We start from the raw sequence: 19,991 nt of genomic DNA, 5'->3' as shown, positions 1-19,991 counted from the left end.
TGCTATGTGCAGGGAGCTATGCTACGCCCTAAGAATGACAGTGAGTGACATCAACTTTTGTGATACTTACAGAAAGAAATGTGGAACAATCACAATCATAAGTACATAACAACCAGGCGCAGCATAAGTTAGAAAACACAAAGGATCAAGCTCATAGCACTTAAAAAAACACTACAGTTTTAAAGATGTAAGCTGAAATATGTTCAGATAGAAAGGTGCTGGCATTTACATACTTTTTTCAATTGTTCTATTTAATATGAGGTTTGTGAATGGGGGATGTGGGTTGAAATTGCAGAAGCTGGTGCATTAATTATGCTCTGCTTTTGTGTGGTTGACATTTCCTATAATAAGATATAAAATGAAAAAGAAAAGACAGGAGGACTGTGAACTAGTGCAGATTCATAACCAAGGAACCCAGGCTCACAGCTTTGAGGCAGACACTGCTGCTGAGCTGTACCCAGCACAGCAGGCAGAAAACATTTTATGTGAAACAATGTGATAGGTGAACATCGGTTAGGCTACAGTGGTGGCTGGTCAGGGAAAGAGCCTTTAGGCTCTGGCAACAGCAGGTACAAAGCCTTCAGACAACAGGCTGGTGCCTTGAGGGCATGAAAGCGTGCTGGGGTTGAGTGTAGACATGGGAAAACACACAAGACCTTGGAGGCCAGGTAGCTATACATACCTCGAATCTCAGGACTCAAGAAGCCAAGGCAGGAGAAATGCTAGCCTGGGTTACACAGCAAGTACCAGGCCACCAAGGGCTATGTAACAAAATCTGTCTCAAAAATAACAAAACAGTAAAAGAGTAATAATAAATTAAAAGGCCCTTGGAGACATGTACAATACATGTATATGACATTCTCATCAGTTTACATATTTATCTCTGTGTAGGAAACTCCATGAAAGATGATAGTCAGAAGTCTGACCTGTACAGACTTGGATTTTTGAGATTATTCTGGTGGGAGCCTGGGGGCCAGTTTGTTATTGATCTGGTGGTGCACCCTGTAGGAGGTGCTAGGTTCAATGCCCAGGACTGCAGAGAAACTCTGCCTGTGTATTCCTAGTGCCTAGGCCTACATAGTCCATAATATTGCTAGGAGACTTAGTGCTTGCAGGTGAGAGATGAGAAGGTCTAGGTAGAAATGGATAGCTTCTGGAGCAGAGGATGTAGTTCATTTAATGGAGTGCTTACCTAGCACTCACAGAGGCCTGGTGTAATGCGTACCACCACATAAAACCTGGGGTGGTAGTATACATATGTAATACCAGCACTTGGGAAGCATCATTAACTACACAGTAAATTTAAGACTATTTGGGATGGCAAAGACACCTTCTGTCTTTAAAAGACAGAAGGGGACTGGAGAGATGACTTAGTGGTTAGGAGCACTACTTTTGTAGAGAACTGGGGTTTAGTTCCCAGTACCCACATGATGGATTACAACCATCCCTAACACGGGTTCCAGGAAATAGGGAACCCTCTTCTGGCCTCCATACAGTATCCCTAAATACATGCAGGCAAAACACTCATACACATAAAGTGAAAATAAATAAATCTTTTCAAAAAGAAATGGATCGCCGGGCAGTGGTGGCGCACGCCTTTAATCCCAGCACTTGGGAGGCAGAGGCAGGCAGATTTCTGAGTTCGAGGCCAGCCTGGTCTACAGAGTGAGGTCCAGGACAGCCAGGGCTATACAGAGAAACCCTGTCTCAAAAAAAGAAAAGAAAAGAAAAGAAAGAAATGGATAGATTCAGGAAGTTTCTGGGTACACTGAATAGGGCTAGACAGAAAATGAAGAGATTCTTGCTTTTCACTCATGTCCCTGTTAACCCTGGCAGCTCTGGTGGGCATGGGGTTAGTAACAAGCTGCAGTGGGGCTGCAGCAGTTGTTCAGTATATAGTGCTGTCCAGAGTGGAATGTAAGCTGCACGTTGCTTGCATACTTTCCATTTCACATATGAAGCCACCAAGCCCTAAGAGTGTGTGCAGATAGTTTAAGCCCAGAGTTCTCCTTACTAGGTGGATGCATTCTACACTTGATTTTTTTAATTGATCAACCAAATCTACATGCTTTCTTTTTTTTTCATGTGTTCTTTGTTGCAGAATGACTCCTTGTCAATATGAAGTAGTTGGTACCTCCTGAGCCTGTGCTGTAGCTCCTGTTGAGTGTGCTCGGCAGAGTTACCGTTTGCTTGTATCAGTTGTTACTCCTTTTGCTTCCAAAGCTGCTGAGAACATTATTTCGCATCACCTCTTTCCAAGCTTAGTTTCAGGATGACGTCTCTGTGGACAGTTGCAGGGTCACCAGATGTAAGCAGATGCTGCGAGGCCTTGCAGCAGTGGTGTCAAACACTGTGGAATCTGAGCATCCCCCATTAAGCTGGCAGCTTGGACCATCTGTGTATGAGTGGTGGCACATGCTGGCATAAGGACAAGGAATGTGTGCAGAGCATTGCAGCCAGTGGGGTTAAGTGATATACTTTAGACTATTTTGGAGGAAATAAAGTTGTTTAAATTTTTGTGTTTCCTGGATCAGTGAATGAGTCCATTCCACTGTAGTAACCATTTTTGTGTATTTTACAGTATCATGCCTATCATAAAACACATACAATAAATTTTATTTTAAGATAAAGGGAGTGGAGGAAGTCAGCACTTGGTACAGGCCTATAATCCCACACTGCAGAAGCAGAGGAGGAAGGATTGCTACAAGTTTGAGGCCAACCAGGGCTACATAGTGAGATCTTGTCTCAAAAGGGAAAAAAAACCCAACCCTGCAACCCGCCAGCACTCTGTAGCATTGTACAGTGTGGGGAGACGTGTGTGGATCCGTTGACTGGCCGTTCGGTGGAGATTAATGGGAAATAGGTTCTAGAACCCTTCTTCTCCATCATGTTCTTATGTTCAGTTGTTACTTGTTGTTCTCTCTGTTCTAGGCAATTTGAAGTAGGTGTTATAAAACACATTTTATAGATGGGGAAATTGCAGCCCGGGAAGAACAGGTCATATTGGTAATCACTGACGGAGTTGCAGTCTTTCCTGACTTCGCAGATTACACTTTTAATAACTATACCCTTTCCCCACATTTTCAGCCATATAAACTGGGGGAGAGTATTGAGGCTTGAACCCAGAGTCTAGCATATTAGGCAAGTGCTTTACTACTGAGCTCCACTCCTAGCCCATAAGTAACTTTTGTCTCTTCCTTGATTTTACAAACTCTTATGGGTTATATAGTTGGTGACTGATAAGACTAGTTGCTCAAAACTGAAAGAGAACTCAGGTTGTAGGGCAGCGGTTGAGCTTTTGCCTGGATTGCATGAGGTCATTGGTTCAGCCTCAGATGCAGGGATGTCAGGTGAGGGAGAGACAGTCTGAGTAAGGTAGAAATGAGAAGTGTCACCATTTCACTGGAGAAGTGTGGGAGGGATGCTAGGAGGGAAGACTGGAGGTGAGAGAGGAAGGGAGACTGTCATCTGGCTTCTTATTAAAAGATAGTTGCCTGTATTTCTATTCTGGGGCCTTTGCAAGTGTGTAGACTCAGGGGCAGGAAGACTTAATACTGCAAGTGTCTGGAGATCCCACAGTGATGCTGGTATCTTAGATGACTGTAGACTGCTTTCTCTTGATCCAGAAAGCAGATAGCCTAATCTTCCATAGCTAACTTCTTTCCAAAAATTGTATTGTTTGTTTGCTTATTTATTTATTTATTTATTTATTTATTCATTCATCGTGTGGTGTGTGTGTGTGTCTTTTGTGTTCATGTGGTGTGTGTGTATGTCTGTGTCTGTTGTGTTCGTGTGTGTGTGTGTGTGTGTGTGTGTGTGTGTCTGTGTATGTGTCTGTTGTGTTTGTGTGGTAGGGTTCCATTGCACGTGTGGAGACCAGAGGACAGCTTGTGAGAATTCACTCTCTTTTCACTGTGTGGTTTCTGGAAACTGGATTCGGGTCACCAACCTCGGTGGCAAGTGCCTTGACCTGTGGAGCTATCTCACTGGCCCCATCTTAGCTATCTTGACCTCAAGACCTTCAAATCTAGAACACAGTAAAAATGCCAAACAAGTTGAAATATTGACATTTGGTTGGTCCCATTAAAAAATTTAAAATGATTGTGGTAGTTTTGAAAACTTGACAAAAACAGGAATTCAGCACTGTGAGAAACCTCGTTCACACTGGTCTTGGCTCTTTCCTTTTGCAACAGTATGACACCCCACTACCAGAACAAGTACATGAGTCATTATGTGTCTCTTAGTCTGTGGAAGACTGTGCTATCAGCTAGGGATTTAGAGATATTGAAGATCTTTCAGAAGACTACCTGAACTGGTGAAAATAACAATAAACCTCCAAGCAGAGAGCACCCCCTGGTGGTAACTGGGGAGACTTGCGCCTCTTGTGCTTCTGTATTGTGCCATAAAGAACTTTACCTGGATCAAAATAGTATCTTTCTAATAATAATTATGGATTCAGATTTTTTTTTGTTGTTTTTCAAGACAGGGTTTCTCTGTATAGCCCTGGCTATCCTGGAACTCACTCTGTAGACTAGACTGGCCTCGAACTCAGAAATCCACCTGCCTCTGCCTCCCAAGTGCTGGGATTAAAGGCATATGCCACCACTGCCCGGCTGGATTCAGATTTCTAAGAGTTCCCACAGGATTCTAGCTGCTGTCAAATACCACAGGCTGGGCAGCTTTCTTATTCCAAGCACAGGTCCTGCTAGTCTCTGTAGAAAGCCAGCAACATTGGTGTCACTTCAACCTCTAATCTTGATCCTGTGCTGAATACATACCATTAGTTTCTGAGGAGTGATGGAGAAGGAACCATGTCAGATTTTCCAGTCAGTCTTTGGTAACTGTCATATAAGTCTTTTTTTTATATATATATAAAATTATGAGAAACAGTTTGGAGATTTTGCAGAGATATTATTAGGGTGACAAGAACCATCAGGGGATAGGAGATTCTATAACAGTTTTCTTTTTAACTCACATCTGATATTTCTCTTTGTACCAATAAGCATTCGAGTAACTACATTATCTGGCAATTCTGAACCTAGATAATTCTGTAGTTGGGTAAAGTAGGGACATCAGCCCAGCTGAGGGATCTTGTTAGGTTAATGTGGATGCATATTTTATAGGCCTGAGGAGAGGGTCACAGCGTTTTCAGTTTCAGCATGCGCTTGGCTGGCCTGCAATGTGCGGATCCTTTTTCCTAGGAAGAAAGCTGAATCCAGGCCCCTCACCTTCACAGCGTCTTCCAGTGTTGGTGCCAGGTTAGAGAGACTTAGATGTGGCTTTCCACCACCCTCCTGGGAGTTTTCTTCATACAAGTGACAAAGTACTATGACGTGTATTTTAGCACCGATTAGGCACTAAAAACATGTCCTGTGTCTGCACATTACATAGTTCCATGTATATTAGATGTCTGAAACTGGCAAGTCCTAGGCAAAAATAGACCTGGGATTGCCAGGGACTGGGAGCTAAGGGCTGATGGGGAGCGGGGATACAGAGTGCCTGCTAGTTGGTTTGAGATTTGAGTGATAAAACTGTTCTGGATTTAGAGTCGTAATCACCGCTGTGCGGTGTGACTGCCCTGGGAACCTCTGTACTATATATACACTCAGAGTTTAAGCTGAAAGTCAAACATTGATCTACAGGAATGAATAAAGTCAATAAAAAGGTAATTGCAATAAAATCTCATTTGGTTTTAGCAGAAATGTTGCTTGATAATCTAAGTAGCACAGACGAGCTGGGGAATTCTCATAATCTGTACTTGACTGTCCTGTCTTGCACTTCACAGGGCCGAGATGGGCCTCCTGGAACATTGGTGTGTTCATCTGCATTCGGTGTGCTGGAATCCACAGGAATTTGGGGGTGCATATATCCAGGGTAAAATCAGTGAACCTGGACCAGTGGACTCAAGAGCAGATTCAGGTACCAGCGCAGCCTATAGCCAGCTTCTCTTGTACCCAAGTAAGAGCAGGTTCAGGTTGAATGCTAAACTGATCATGAAGGTGAAGAAAAAGGAGAAGGAAAACTTACAGTTGTCAAACACGTTTGTCAAATTCTAATTTTTATTATATTTATTTATTTAGGATAGGGTCTCACGGGGTAGCTAGCCCTGGCTGGCCTGGAACTCATAGAGATCTCCCTGTCTTTACCCTCTGAGTGCTAGAATTAAAAGCATATGCCACTGTACCCAGCAAATTGTTATTTTTGTTGTTGTTTTGTGACAAGTGGGCCTCTCTGTACTTACCTTAGCTTCCCAAGAACTGAGATTATAGGTGTGTTTTTCTATTAGATAAAATTGGTATTCTTTCAAGATAGTGGGACCTTTGGCAGTTACAGATACAACACTTGTAGTTTAGATGAATGTAGCAGCCATTTAAAACAAAGGAACAAAACCACAAAAATACCTTCTGGGCTGAGGGTATAGCTCAGTGAAGGTGTGTTCGCCTAGCCTGTAGGAAGTTTGCTGGCTTTGATCCCCAGTATTAAAAAGAACAAACAAACTTCCAAATCATAGACTACTCATTTTCTTCCTTGTTTTAGATTGCGCAAGGGCCTTACGTATACTAGGCAGATACTCTGAGCTGTGCCTCTGGGCTATGAGTCCAGCTTTAGCATAATGCTATTTTGCTAAAATGCATGTTTAAATCTAGCTTGCTGTCAGCTTGGTGGCCTGGTGGTGACACATAAACTAATGCTACCTCCTAGCCTGAGATCTGCTTGTTGGTGTAACTTCATTGTTCTTTATTTTCTTCCTATGTTGAAACCCTTTTTTGAAGGTTTTTTTTTCCCCTTCCTTTTTTTGGGGGGCAGTTAGGGGTGTTAAGGAAAAAGGATGCAAAGAAAACCACTTGCTAAAGTTAATGGTAGAAATAGGAGGTTTTGTTTAATTTGTGTTAGAAGAGGTCTCATTGTGTTAGAAATTATCTCAGACTGTACTTACAGACCATTGTTGGTCTAAAATGATGAGTGGCATTTTTTTCCCTAGTTTCATTTCTATTGCTGTGATAAAACACCTTGACCAAAAGCAACACAAATAAGGAAAGAAAGGGTTTATGTGGCCGGCCAACAGCTCTAGGTTACAGCCACTATTCTGGGTGAGTCCAGGCAGGAATTTGAGCAGCTCCTCACACCACACACCAGGCAGAGCAGAGAAAAGCAAATCCATGCTGCCCCTCAGCTGGCTTTCGCCTGTCTTAGTGCTGTTAGAAACTTTGCCTAGTGAATGGTACTCCCCACACCAGGCTGGGTCTTCCTCCATCAGTTAACAATCAAGACCCACCTCCACAGTCATGCCCACAGGTCAGTCTAGATAACTCTGCAGCTCCTGCTCCTTTCCCAAGTGATTCTACACTGTATCATGTTGATAATTAAAACCAGCCAGCATAGAGGTCTATTTAAATGCTAAATGGAAAATACACATTTATTCATAACAGAACTAAGTAAGTTAGATAAAAGTGTAAGTTTAGAAGGGCTGAGGGCATAGTGTAGTGGTAGGACAGGTGTTTACCGGGTATAAGGCCGAGTCCTGTCATCAGCATTGCCAAAAGAAAAGGCTTGTATTAACTTAGAATGTATAGCACCTGTTAGTGCTGGCCCTGAGAAATCTGATGGAGAGCTATGTAGCTTGGGTTTTCAAATGAGTTATTCCTGAATTATTTGTGTCTTTTAGACACAAATTTCAGTTAGAAACAAAACAAAACCAAACCTGAGGGAATCAGAGGCTATCAAGTCCCAGGGAATGACATGGCCTTTTCTGGCCTCCTCAGGCACGCGTGATGCACAGACCCGTGGAGAGGAAAAAGCTGTGGGGACCAAATGTTGAGAAACAGAACCCACACGTTTAAGCCTTGCTTCTGCCACTCTCAGAGCTGGCTCTTCAACTGCACAGTGGGAGGACTGCACAGTGGGAGGACTGGGCTGGGTGAAGGCATCTCCTGGACTCACCTTCCTGTCTCTTCATTTGCTTTCATTGCAGTGCATGCAAGAGATGGGGAATGGAAAAGCAAACCGACTCTACGAAGCCTACCTTCCTGAGACCTTTCGGAGACCTCAGATAGACCCGTATCTTTTCTGGAGTGATAGCTGAGTGCAGTTTTGATGTTTGGGGAAGGCCAGGCAACCTTCAAGACCTGAGATAAGACTGTGCCATCTCTGCCTGGATTAGCCAAAGACTTTGGTTTTTCTCTCTAGTGCAACCAAAACAAAAAAGGGCTTCTGTGCTGACATTGGGACTAGCATCTAGGGTCAAGTAGGAAAGCTAGGGACTTAGGGATGCGTGACTTCACTGTGAGTTCTTCCGTAGAGTGACAGCTCCAATAGTTTCTGAGTCTCTGACACTATTGTTTGATGAGAAGAATGGCTTACTGTGCTCTGTTGAACCCTGACAATTGGCAAAACTGGCACTGCTTTTTAAATATCTTGTATAAAAGTATTGATTTTGACTGGTTTATCAATATTGTTTTTCCTCCGTTCCCTCAGCAGGGGCTGATAAACACAGAGCAAGCCCATTTGAAGGTGGGGTTTCTCAAGGAATTTTGCAGACTACCTTTTTAGGGTTTGACGTTGGTGGGACCTGTTACGTGAAAGAGATCTGTCAGAGTCTGGCAGCAGGGCCTACGCTTATTTTTGAGAGTGTTTAGGTGCCTTTGAAGTCTGTTGATCAAAGGCCTTAAGACAGATCATTGATTTCTTTCCCTCCATCAGCCACAGAGGCCGCTGTGGCAGTGAAGGTTAATCCCACTTGCTGTTGCCATTACTCTAAAGGGAAATCAGGAAGTGGTGATGCCTGCAGTAACCTTGAAGGAGTGATCTCAAGGTTTTGGTCTGGGACACTGTATATGAAGAAGCAGGAGTCCTGTAGGGGGAACCAGGCAGGAAGGAAAGGGGAGAACGTTGCCATGGGGGACAAATTGACCTTTTACATTTCCACTGATGGAGACACAGTTTTTGATTCATCCTTAATAAGTGTTTGCAGAGCTGTTGAAGGATTTATTCGAGATAAATATGAGAAGAAGAAATATATGGACCGAAGTCTGGACATCAATGTCCTTAGGGTTGGTTGTAAATCTTTCAAGTTTTGTTTATTACTAATAATTTACTTTTTAATCAGGCCATGGAAGAATTTGAAAAACTTCCACTTGGTAAATAAAATACCAATGAAGTAGCAAAATGCCTGTCCCAAACAGTCTGCTAATAAACGTGAGAGTAGCCTGTCATGGCAGTGCACACTTTAATCCCATCCACGACAGGCAATCTCTGTGAATTTCAGGCCAGCCAAGGTTACATAGTCAGGCCCTGTCTCAAATAAATAAGCAAACCAAAGCTTATATCAAACAAACATATACATACATACATACATGCATACATACATACATACATATAAACATAAATGTGAAAGTAGGAAAAAGCCATGTGTTGAGTCAAGGCTGTGATGTGGAACATGCTTTGAGCCTAGCTCACGGACAGGCAGGACAATCATCAGAGGATTCTTTGCCTTGATCTACATTGAGAAGTGCTGCTACTCCTCAGTTCCAAATTCTTTCTTCCCTCTCTCCTTCTTTTTTGAGTATTTGGGACAGGGTCTTACCATGCCTACTCTCAAACTCCTGCCTCTACTTTCCAAGTCCTGGGAATATAGGTCTCTCCCACATCTGACTCCACATTCCTTCCTTTAAAAGAAACTATTTATTTATTTAGTTAGTTGTATCTGTGTGTCTGTGTGTGCACACGCACCCACACACATGTGCATGTGCATGAATGTCATGGTTCACTGTGGAAGTCAGAGGATAACTTACTGGAGTCACTTCTCTCCTCCCACCATGTGGATTCCAGAAAGTGTGCTCAGATCATCAGCAAGGTTCTTACCCACAGAGCTATCTAGCTGGTCCCAGATTATTTCTCAAGATGGACATGTTGAATATAATAGGTGAAGTAGAATGATATCGTGTGCATGTATATGTATGCTTTAGTATATATGCACATATACTTTTTGTTTATAAACGATGCCAAAAGAAGCAGGCCCGCCTAGTTAAAATATCAGTGTTCCCTTCAGGCTGACCAGCATGCCCTTTCACTGCGATATGTTGGTAGCCTGTCGTTGGACTAATTGCCAGTGGGACAATTTCGTTTTCCTGGGAAGAGTTTCAGACATATATGGGTTGCAGTTGCCAAGTGTATAGCTGTGACAAGAGGGAATGCCACATAGTTTGGGATAACTATGCCCACTAATGATGACAGGAAAAAGCAGCAAAGATGGCGCTAGCCCTAGCACAGTGCAAAGCCACCTGCCATCAGTCTTCTAGTTTTTATTATTATTATTATTATTATTTTTTTTTTTTTTTGGTTTTTCGAGACAGGGTTTCTCTGTATAGCCCTGGCTGTCCTGGAACTCACTCTGTAGACCAGGCTGGCCTTGAACTCAGAAATCCACCTGCCTCTGCTTCCCAAGCGCCGGGATTAAAGGTGTGTGCCACCACTGCCTACCCGGGTCTTCTAGTTTTTAATCTACTGCTATTTTATTTACTTTCTGTTTTGCCCTACGAGGGATTGAACCCAGGCTCATGCATGCTAGGCAAGCACTCTACCACTGAGCTACATTCCCCAGCCTTTAGGTGTTTATTCTAATGGATGAGATAGCCAGTGAAATCACTATATTTGCATGGGGCTCCCTAAGCTATTTCATGTAAAAAGCCTTCCCAGACCAGGTGTGGTGGCGGAGGCCTTTGATCTCAGCACTCAGGAGGTAGAGGAAGGCAGATCTTCATAAGTTGGAGGCCAACCTTGTCTACAGAGCAAGTTCCAGGACAGCTGGGCACAGGGAAATCTTGTTTCAAAAAAAAAAAACAAAACAGAAAAGCCTTCCCAAAAAATGAAAAATTCAGCTAATTGGAACCAGCTGTAGATGGCTATTTGGCAGGGTGTGAGAAGGACGTTACCTGGTGAGTCTCTAGGCAAGGTAGTACATGTAGTTAGGGCAAAGGGATTCCTTTATTCCTTGCCAACTTAATATGAGCCACTCCTCACCATGGTCTGGGGAAAAGGTTTGTCAGTCAACATAAGTATTCCAAGAAAGAATTAGCCCTTACACAGCTTATGGAACCCTTATATCGCCCAGAGAGCACCAGCCAAATGAAGTTTGCCTGGAGAGACAGCTCAGCAGTGCTCTGTAGGAGAGGATGAGAGCTCAGTTCCTAGCATCCACTTCAGACAGCACGCAGCTGCTGGTAACTCCAGTTCCACAGGATTCAACACTACTTTTTAGCCTTCATAGGCACTTTGCACTCACATGCACAACATAACCCCTCCATACACACATACTACACATCATTTTAAAATAAAATAAATCTTTTAAAGAAGAGTTTAGAACCAAAGCACACAGATTTTATATTTAGTTTTTTGCTATGCTTAGATGTTCTTTCATTCTTGTTATAACAAGAATTGATAATTATTTCAGTCTCCAGCACCATAAACAAAAGAATATTTTTTAGCAGTTAGGATGATAGCACATACCTATAATCCCAGCCTCTGGAGACTGAAACAGGAGAATTGCCACAAGTTTGAGATCTACATAGTGTCTGTCTGTCTGTCTGTCTCTCTCTCTCTCTCTCTCTCACCCTCTCTCACCCCCACACATACTGAAAGAAACAAAGAAGGAAAGAACATTCATTAAATGAAAACAACTAGTTTTAAACAAAAGGTAACTGGTTTTGTTAAAGAGATTACTTGGTTAATGTGTGTGCTAGGGGTGTAACTTAAAGTGTTGTGCACATTGGTAGTGTTCTGCTGAGGTATTGCCCTCCCCCATCCAAATGTCTGCTTTTTGTTTTTATCTGTTTGGGTTTGGTTTGTTTGCTTTGTTGTTGTATCTGAGATGGGTCTCACTTGGAACCCTGGCTAGCCTGAGTGTACTATGTAAACCAGGCTAACCCCAAGCTCCTAGAGACCTGCCTGCCTCTGCTTTACTAGACCTGGTCCTCAGGGGTGTACTACTCCCTTCAAAGGTCAGTGCTTTTAAAAAAAGACAAACTGTTTTTAACTTCAGTGTGTAAATAGTGTTCTGCTGGGCATAATGGTGCCTGTCTTCTGTAATCCTAGCCCTTTGTGTGTAAATGCAGAAGAATCAAGAGTTTAAGGTCAACCTTGGCTACATAGTAAATTTGAGGCCAACCTTTACTACATTAGTCTTTATTTCCAAAGACAGAGACAAAAAAGGAAATAGTGATCTGTATTCTAGTGCCACTTACACACAAAATGACAGAGTACTGTTATGATAAAGTTATTTTTGCAGGAAATATGAAAATTAAGAGGAAGAACTCGTGCTGGCTCTCATTGTCTCCTAATGTCTCATCTGGATGTGTTCCTTCTTCAGAGGCATAACCAAAATCTAGTTATAAAGAATGTCTCCTTGCAAACCATCTACCCTGTTGTACATGCCCCATCTGTGTTTCTGCAATCATTGTTGCATCTCCCGATGAGCAGATGAAACAGTGTCTTTCCCTATAGTAGCAGGACTGTTCAAGCTTTTTGTTAGCATTTCTGGGATGGACAGCTTGGTACATTTGACTTTTTACATGTTTTATATTCTTTTGGGAGGCTGGCTACTGAGACAGGGTCTTGCTAATATCCCAGACTGTCCTGGAGCTGATACTGTAGCCCAGATGTCCTTGAATTAGAGATCCCTACCTTCACATCCAAGGTATTGCATGGGATTCTGCACCACCAAGCCCTGCTGGATTGTCTTCCATCTCTTCTTTCTTTCCCTCTTTCTTTCCTTCCTTCTTTCTTTCTGTTTTAAATATGTTTTTTCTTATTTTTATGTATATGAGTAATCTGTCTTTACATATACCAGGAGAGGGAATCAGACCCAATTACAGATGGTTGTGAGCCACCATGTGGTTGCTGGAAATAGAACTCAGGACCTCTGGAAGAGCAGCCAGTGCTCTTAACCTCTGAGCCATCTCTCCAGCCCACCTGTGAACGTTTTAAGTGCAAGCAAATTTGTGACACTATGCCCAGCCTCAACTTTGTTTCCTAATTTTAAAAATAGAGGTGAAAAGGCCGGCGATATGGCCCAGTGGTTAAGAGCACTTGATACTTTTGCAGAGAACCAGAGTTCAAAAGAGCAACAAAACTGAAAGGGGTTTTCTTGCCGGGATTGTTGTTTTGAGGGTCTTTGTTGTGTACCCTAGACTGGTCTCAAATTCAAAGTCCTCCTGCCTCAGTCTTCCAAATGCTGAGATTACAGGCATTCGCCACCTTACCTGCCTTTAGTATTTATTTCTTGAGATCTCTTTGACTTTATATAGTTATGTATAACACATAGGCGATAAAGGGCTCAAGTGGATGGCAACCTTTAAATGTGCATAGATTGTCTGTCTATATTATAGATTTCAAGAGGGGTGAGTCCTTAAAATGTGGAGTCTGCCTCGTTTAGTGTGGAGGCTAATGAGGAAGAGCAGTGCTCACACCCCACACCACCTTAGTTGGATTTCTGTATCAGAACCCTTTAGTGCACTTTGATACCCCGCCTGCATTTGGATAGTAGCTCTGAAACACTAATTGTGCTAATGCTAAGCTATCATTGTCCTGTTACATCACTTTAGAAAGAGAAAGATGATAAGTGGAAACGAGGGAGTGAACCTGCTCCAGAGAAAAAGATGGAACCTGTTGTTTTTGAGAAAGTAAAAATGGTAAGTGGGGAGCTTCTCCCCATGTGGGTGGTCCCATGTCCACATATCTGGGGGACGAGAGTGGTGGGAGGCTCGGCAACGAGTGGGTTTGAAAACCTACTACACTGTTGCACTGGGACTAAAGACCCATAGAGAGCACCTGCTGCTTGCCCGTTGCCAGGTGCTGGCTAATGTGCTCTGTAGCTTCTCCTGCTCTCTTATTCTCTAGCACCCCCTGCTCCCTTCTCTTCCCTCCCTACCTCCATCTCTCCCTCTCCTCTCCTTCTATCCTTCCTTCTTAATTTTTTTCTTTTTTATTTCTCTTCTTCCTCTTTCTCCTCCTTCTCTGCCTCTTCCTCCTCCTCCTCCTCCTCCTCCTTCTCCTTCTTTTATGAGAGACGATTTCACTATGTAGCCCTGGAACTCATTCTGTAGGTCAGGCTAGCCTTGAACTCACAGAGACCTTCCCACGACATGCTGAGGTTACTAATGTGCCACACTACACCTAACTTATAGCTCCTCTCTGTGACAGGAAGCTAGATGGAAGCTTGGGGACTCTCTCTTTCCCTTCTGATCATGATGCATGTTCCCTGCCAGTGTGCAGTGTCAATGTGATAACCTTCGAAGCAGATGTTCCCTATGTGTTAGTCTTCATTAGACTTCTTACCTCATCTCCCTGTTGCAGCTTGGAGTAGTCCAGAAGTCAGGTCATGCTCCCTTCTTTCCCATAGCATACACTATGGCTGTGTAGTAGATTCTCTAGGGGCTTACAATCATAAGAGAAAATATTTTCAATTTTTTTTATTTTCTAAAGGCTTGTTTATTTTTATCTTATGTATGTGAATGTTTGGCTGCATGTATATATGTGCACCACATGTGTGCCTAGTGCCTGCGGAGACCAGAAGAAGGTATTGTCTTCCCCTAAACAAGAGTCTAGTGTCTAGTCTAGAGTCGCCATGTGGGTGTTGGAAAGAAAACCTGTATCCTCTTCAAGATCAGCCTGTGTTTAACCATTGAGCCATCTCTTCATCCTCAAGAGACAGAGTTTTATACTATTGCTTAAGGAAAAGTCCTTTACTTCACTATGAATCTCATCTGTGGAATCAGTCCATTTTGGTTATGGCAGAGTAGATCAGAACTCTTTGAAGTGATCTTTAGAATAAACCAAAAGGTTTTGTGTTCCCACATACTGAGGTTAGGCCACTCTAAAAAGCTAAACAAGCCAGCCAGGGCACTGTTTACCAGGGTTCTGTTTCTCACTTCAAGTTCCGTTCATGCACTCATGCTTCCTTGGCACTTCCTGAGTCTTACTTCTTTGGTAACTATCTGACAAACAGCCATACCACAAGAATACCTGTGGCTTTATAGTGATGGGGGTACGTGTGTGTCAAAAACAACTGCTGGCTCTTTTTTATAGCATGTTTTCATCTTAGCCACAGAAAAAAGAAGACGCACAGCTACCTCGGAAGAGCTCCCCGAAATCCGCAGCCCCTGTCATGGACTTGTTGGGCCTGGGTAAGAGTTAGGCTTTTCAGCTACTATTCTTGCGAATTCAGTGAATTCTCAGCCACTCTAGGAAGACTGGGAGTCAAGGCTTATGTTTGTGTTTACTTCACTAAAGTTGCTTGCTCATGTTCTTCCTGTTTAGTTCTGAAGAGTTACTCCAAGTTCACTGGGCCCTTTTCAGAGCAACAGCTCAGGGTAGTGGCTGAGAGACAGAGTCCCCACAGTGCCGCTTACAGTCAGGGATCCTAGACAGTTTACTTAACCTTTGAGTGTTACGTGCATAACCGTGTGCTGGGGTTAGTCAGTGTCTGCTTGAGATGCTGCTGGAAAGGTCACCTCTGTGGTTTCTGGCCTTGTTTCACACCAAGCCCTCAGTAGAAGCTGGCAATTTCATGAAACAACACCTGTGAGCCTTTTGCTGCTTTCCTATGCTCAGCTGCCAGCCACTGCTCCTATGCAGCCATTTTCTGAGGTGGCCTGTTACTGTGCAGTTCTCTCTTGGCAGTTCTGATTTTGCCTCTTTTAAAGAGAAAGCCATTCTGTCTCACAGCACTGGTGGTCGGTTGTACCATCTGCTGCTGACTCAGGTCGTTGACTACCATGGCTCCAATTTCCATACCATTTCTCTCTGCACATGATTCCTGCACACTTTGTCCTTGCAGTAGATGGGGGGAAAGAGCCACTCAGCTGAGGTACTGATGTGGCCCTCAGGCCTGAGTTCCTGCTGCCCTCTGACAGCAATCTGTAACCTACTCCAAAGCCCTTGTGGGAATGTGGGGTGAGGCTTCATTTGAAACACCCTATCCGAGCCTGGCCTTGACCAGATGGAGCCTGTGGTCTTTTTGACTCACATAGATGACAGGTCTTCATATCTGCGCTGTATGTAAAACTGTTTTTCTTCCTAGATGCTCCTGTGGCCTGCTCAATTGCAAACAGTAAGACCAGCAATGCCCTAGAAAAGGATCTAGATCTTTTGGCCTCTGTTCCATCCCCTTCTTCAGTTTCCAGAAAGGTGAGTCTTCTGAACGTCTCAGGATTAAAAAGCATTCCAGAAAAGTCGATAGCTTAATCATGGAATCGGGTCATGCTTCCTTGGTAGGGCTGAACTTTCGTTTCTCTGGATTTTCTCTTTGGCATTGTGTTATCCTCAAAGAGTGACTGTTTGAATGGGCCTGTATCACAGGGGTGTCATATTGTAAAGGCTGATACTTGAGGTGAACTGCTTGGTCTGAACTCCTGCCAAGATGGTGTGGGTATGGAAGGCTTGAATATCCTTCGCTCTTATTTGTGGAATGTCTCAGAAATAATGTCTGTGTCATTTTGTATATTTTGTTCATACTTTCATATTTCCACAAGAATTCTCCAAAATGGATATTTTGCAGATGAGGAACACTGGTTGTATTATGATAAATAGCTACTCCAAGATCTTTGTATGTATGGGGGTGGGGGCTGGGAATTGTATACCCAGGACTGTATTTATTTTAGGCAAATACTTTGCCAGTAAACTCTCTCTAGCCTGTACATTGACTAAACTAAGTTCTCCTTGTGGCATCATTTTGGAGTTATTTTTATTTTTTTCTTATCAAGTCACATTGCTTCATTGTTTTGTTAAAAACTTAATTAATTAGTTAAGAGCTTAATTTGCAAGGCTTAACAGCTATTTGTCATGGTGAGATTTTCAGAAGATGCCAATTTAACATGAGCCACAAATTCTTTTCTTTCTTTCTCTACTCCCTACCCCTTAGTGTTTCACACTTTACCAGTGTTGTCCATGCTGACCTAGAGCTCACTGTGTAGCCCAGGACGCCCCAGCCTCAGCCTCCTAGGTTCTAAGCTACCACACCTGCTCACGAGCCATGAATTCTTATCAGAAGTGTTAGAAGCAGCAGAAAGTGCAAGGGTTCTTCCACAGAGGACCAGTCTGATTGTCCTGCTGCCCTCTGCGCAGTAGGCTATAGGTTCCATGCTGACTGATTTTCTCACTGTCCTCTGCACTAGGCTGTAGGTTCCATGCCAACTGCAGGGAGTGCTGGTTCTGTCCCTGAAAACCTGAACCTATTTCCAGAGCCAGGGAGCAAGTCAGAAGAAACAGGCAAGAAACAGCTCTCCAAGGACTCCATCCTATCACTGTATGGATCCCAGACGCCTCAAATGCCTGCCCAAGGTAGAGTCTATAAAGGTCATGGGTGTGCTCCAGAGAGAGACTGAGAACAAACATGCAAGAATTATTTATTGTGTTGGAATTTTACTCAGCCATACAGAAAAATGAAATTTGAAAACAATGGATAGAAGTGGAAAATATTATGTTAAGTGAGATAACCCAGGCTAAGAAATACACATACCATGTGTATAACTTTACTCTCAAATAAGTAAACATGTGCAAAAATTATCTGTTAGAATCCACATATAAGAGTACTTGTGGCTAGAGCCCAGGAAAGGGAGAAAGAGGCTTTAAGAGAAATAAATGGGAAGGCTGTTACCACGTGTAATATGGAAGGAGGAGTAATGGAGGCACAGAGCACAACAGGGATCCATGGGTCTGGGGAGATGGCTCAGCGAGTAAGAGCACTGTTTGCTCTTCCAAAGGTTGTAAGTTTAAATCCCAGCAACCACATGGTGGCTCACAACCACCCATAATGAAATCTGAGCCCTCTTCTGGTGTGTCTGAAGACAGCTACAGTGTACTCATTTATAATAATAAATAAATCTTTTAAAAAAAGTTAAAAAGAAACATGTTCCATTGTATGCTAATTATAAAAGAAGGTGCTTTGTTATAACAAGGACTAGTTAACTCTGAGGTCAGGGACATTACGTATAAAACAAACTTTAATATGGCGTTGTGGAGAAGGCTGCAGAGTATCTGCAGATAGATATAGTGCCATCAGAGCTATACTTCTGTAGGGTCTAGTGTCACCCTTCTGTGGAGTCTGACTCAAGGCAGGGCCTGCCTCTGAAGGGGGAATGACTAGATCAGAGCGAGGCCCGATGAGAACCATAGAAGGGCTTGTAGAGGATCCATCCTGCTGCTTTGCTGTGGAGAACGTCTTCCTGGAAAGGAGCAGCCGGTGAGTATCTGGGCTAGCTTGTGTCCTTTCCTCTGACAGACCCCTATGTGTGTTTTCTTGGCAGCAATGTTCATGGCTCCTGCTCAAATGGCATATCCCACAGCTTACCCCAGTTTCCCTGGGGTTACACCACCTAACAGCATCATGGGGAGCATGATGCCTCCACCAGTAGGCATGGTAGCTCAACCAGGAGCCTCTGGAATGGTTACCCCCATGGCCATGCCTGCTGGCTATATGGGGGGCATGCAGGCTTCCATGATGGGTGTGCCCAATGGGATGATGACCACTCAGCAGGCCGGCTACATGGCAAGCATGGCAGCTATGCCCCAGACTGTGTATGGGGTTCAGCCAGCTCAGCAACTGCAATGGAACCTTACTCAGGTAAGCAGCCGCACTGGACCTGGGACGAGACTTCAGAGCCTTCCTCGGTGTCTGACCTGGGGCCACTCCTTTATCCCCCATGTCTTTTTTATAAAGACAAGCTAATGCCAAAGATATACCTTGTCTTTATTTCCCTGAGATTCCTGAGTTTCTCTAGGAACTAAGTCTAAGTCTCTCCACAACTTCCCCAAAACAAAATCAAACCTCTACAAGGAGTACAAATAAAACACTATTGCGGGGTTCAGTGACATCATATTAGGCACGGGAGCATCCTATCCCACTGAGCCAGCACCACAGAGGAAACTGCCAAAAGAAGAGAAGGAGTAAAGGCCTAGAGGTGATTGAGCCAGAAAGACCTATCCTGGTGTAGGCCTACCTGGAGCAGCCTGAAGGCATGGCAGAGTAGAGCTCTGGTTAACTGGGGCCTTACAGACATGGAACCTGAAACATACAGGTGTCTAGGTTAGTTACTTGGAAAGGCATTGAGTAGCAGGGTTTCTCTATGTAGCCCTGGCTGTCCTAGAACTCACTCTGTAGACTGGCCTCAAACAGAGATCTGCCTCTGCCTCCCCAGTGGTAGGATTAAAGGCATGCTCTATCCCCACCCGACAGGAAGATCCATTTTTTTTTATATTTGGAGGAACTAATGCACAGCAGTCATCTTTCAAATATCAGGAAGCTTTTATGACAAAGAACAAGAAAGTTCCCTGGACTGAGGCCACCTCTGTACATCTCTCCCTACCCAAGTCTATTGGTCACACATTAAACAAGAAATCAAAGCCAGGTGGTGGTGGCGCATGCCTTTAATCCCAGCACTTGGGAGGCAGAGGCAGGCGGATTTCTGAGTTCGAGGCCAGCCTGGTCTACAGAGTGAGTTCCAGGACAGCCAGGGCTACACAGAGAAACCCTGTCTCGAAAAATAAAACAAAACAAAACAAAAGCAAAAAAAACAAGAAATCACCACCCAGGCTGACATCGGGCTTTAGATCGTAGGGAAGGGCTGAGACAGTGCAGTGTGGACTGTTGTGGCACCGTGACATTCCTTGGGTGTGCTACAGTGTGATTCTGGGAATGTATTCATCCTCATGAGGTGCCTCCTGACCTCCAAGAGGTGAATGGAATGATGCCTAGAGCTTGTGGTGCCCCTCAAAATTATTTTAAAGGTTTTGTATACATATATATGGATGGATGCATACACAAAAAAAAAAAAATCAGGGAAAATTTTAACAGCCAGTAAATTTAAAGATGAAACATGGATTTTTGTTGTCTTATTTTTCCAATTTTTACCTAATTTTCAATTTTAAGAAAAGCTGAAGCCGGGCGGTGGTGGCGCACGTCTTTAATCCCAGCACTTGGGAGGCAGAGGCAGGTGGAT

At 43.6% G+C, this 19,991-nt stretch overlaps 1 protein-coding gene across 1 annotated transcript in view; it reads left to right on the top strand.

The window, feature by feature from the left end:
* Smap2 (small ArfGAP2) overlaps window positions 1-19,991 on the top strand; it is a 49,933-nt gene that overhangs the window by 27,798 nt on the left and 2,144 nt on the right. The window contains exons 2-9 of the mRNA XM_031378519.1: window positions 5,786-5,919; window positions 7,973-8,058; window positions 8,972-9,050; window positions 13,599-13,685; window positions 15,098-15,179; window positions 16,076-16,182; window positions 17,169-17,334; window positions 18,300-18,616. Of these exons, the coding sequence (XP_031234379.1) occupies window positions 5,786-5,919; window positions 7,973-8,058; window positions 8,972-9,050; window positions 13,599-13,685; window positions 15,098-15,179; window positions 16,076-16,182; window positions 17,169-17,334; window positions 18,300-18,616 (1,058 nt within the window). The remainder of the gene's footprint in view (window positions 1-5,785; window positions 5,920-7,972; window positions 8,059-8,971; window positions 9,051-13,598; window positions 13,686-15,097; window positions 15,180-16,075; window positions 16,183-17,168; window positions 17,335-18,299; window positions 18,617-19,991) is intronic.

Source organism: Mastomys coucha, unplaced genomic scaffold, assembly GCF_008632895.1.
Source record: "Mastomys coucha isolate ucsf_1 unplaced genomic scaffold, UCSF_Mcou_1 pScaffold18, whole genome shotgun sequence".
Lineage (NCBI taxonomy): Eukaryota > Metazoa > Chordata > Mammalia > Rodentia > Muridae > Mastomys > Mastomys coucha.
Note: the sequence above shows the minus strand (reverse complement) of the source record. Positions and strands in the feature narration are given on the sequence as shown.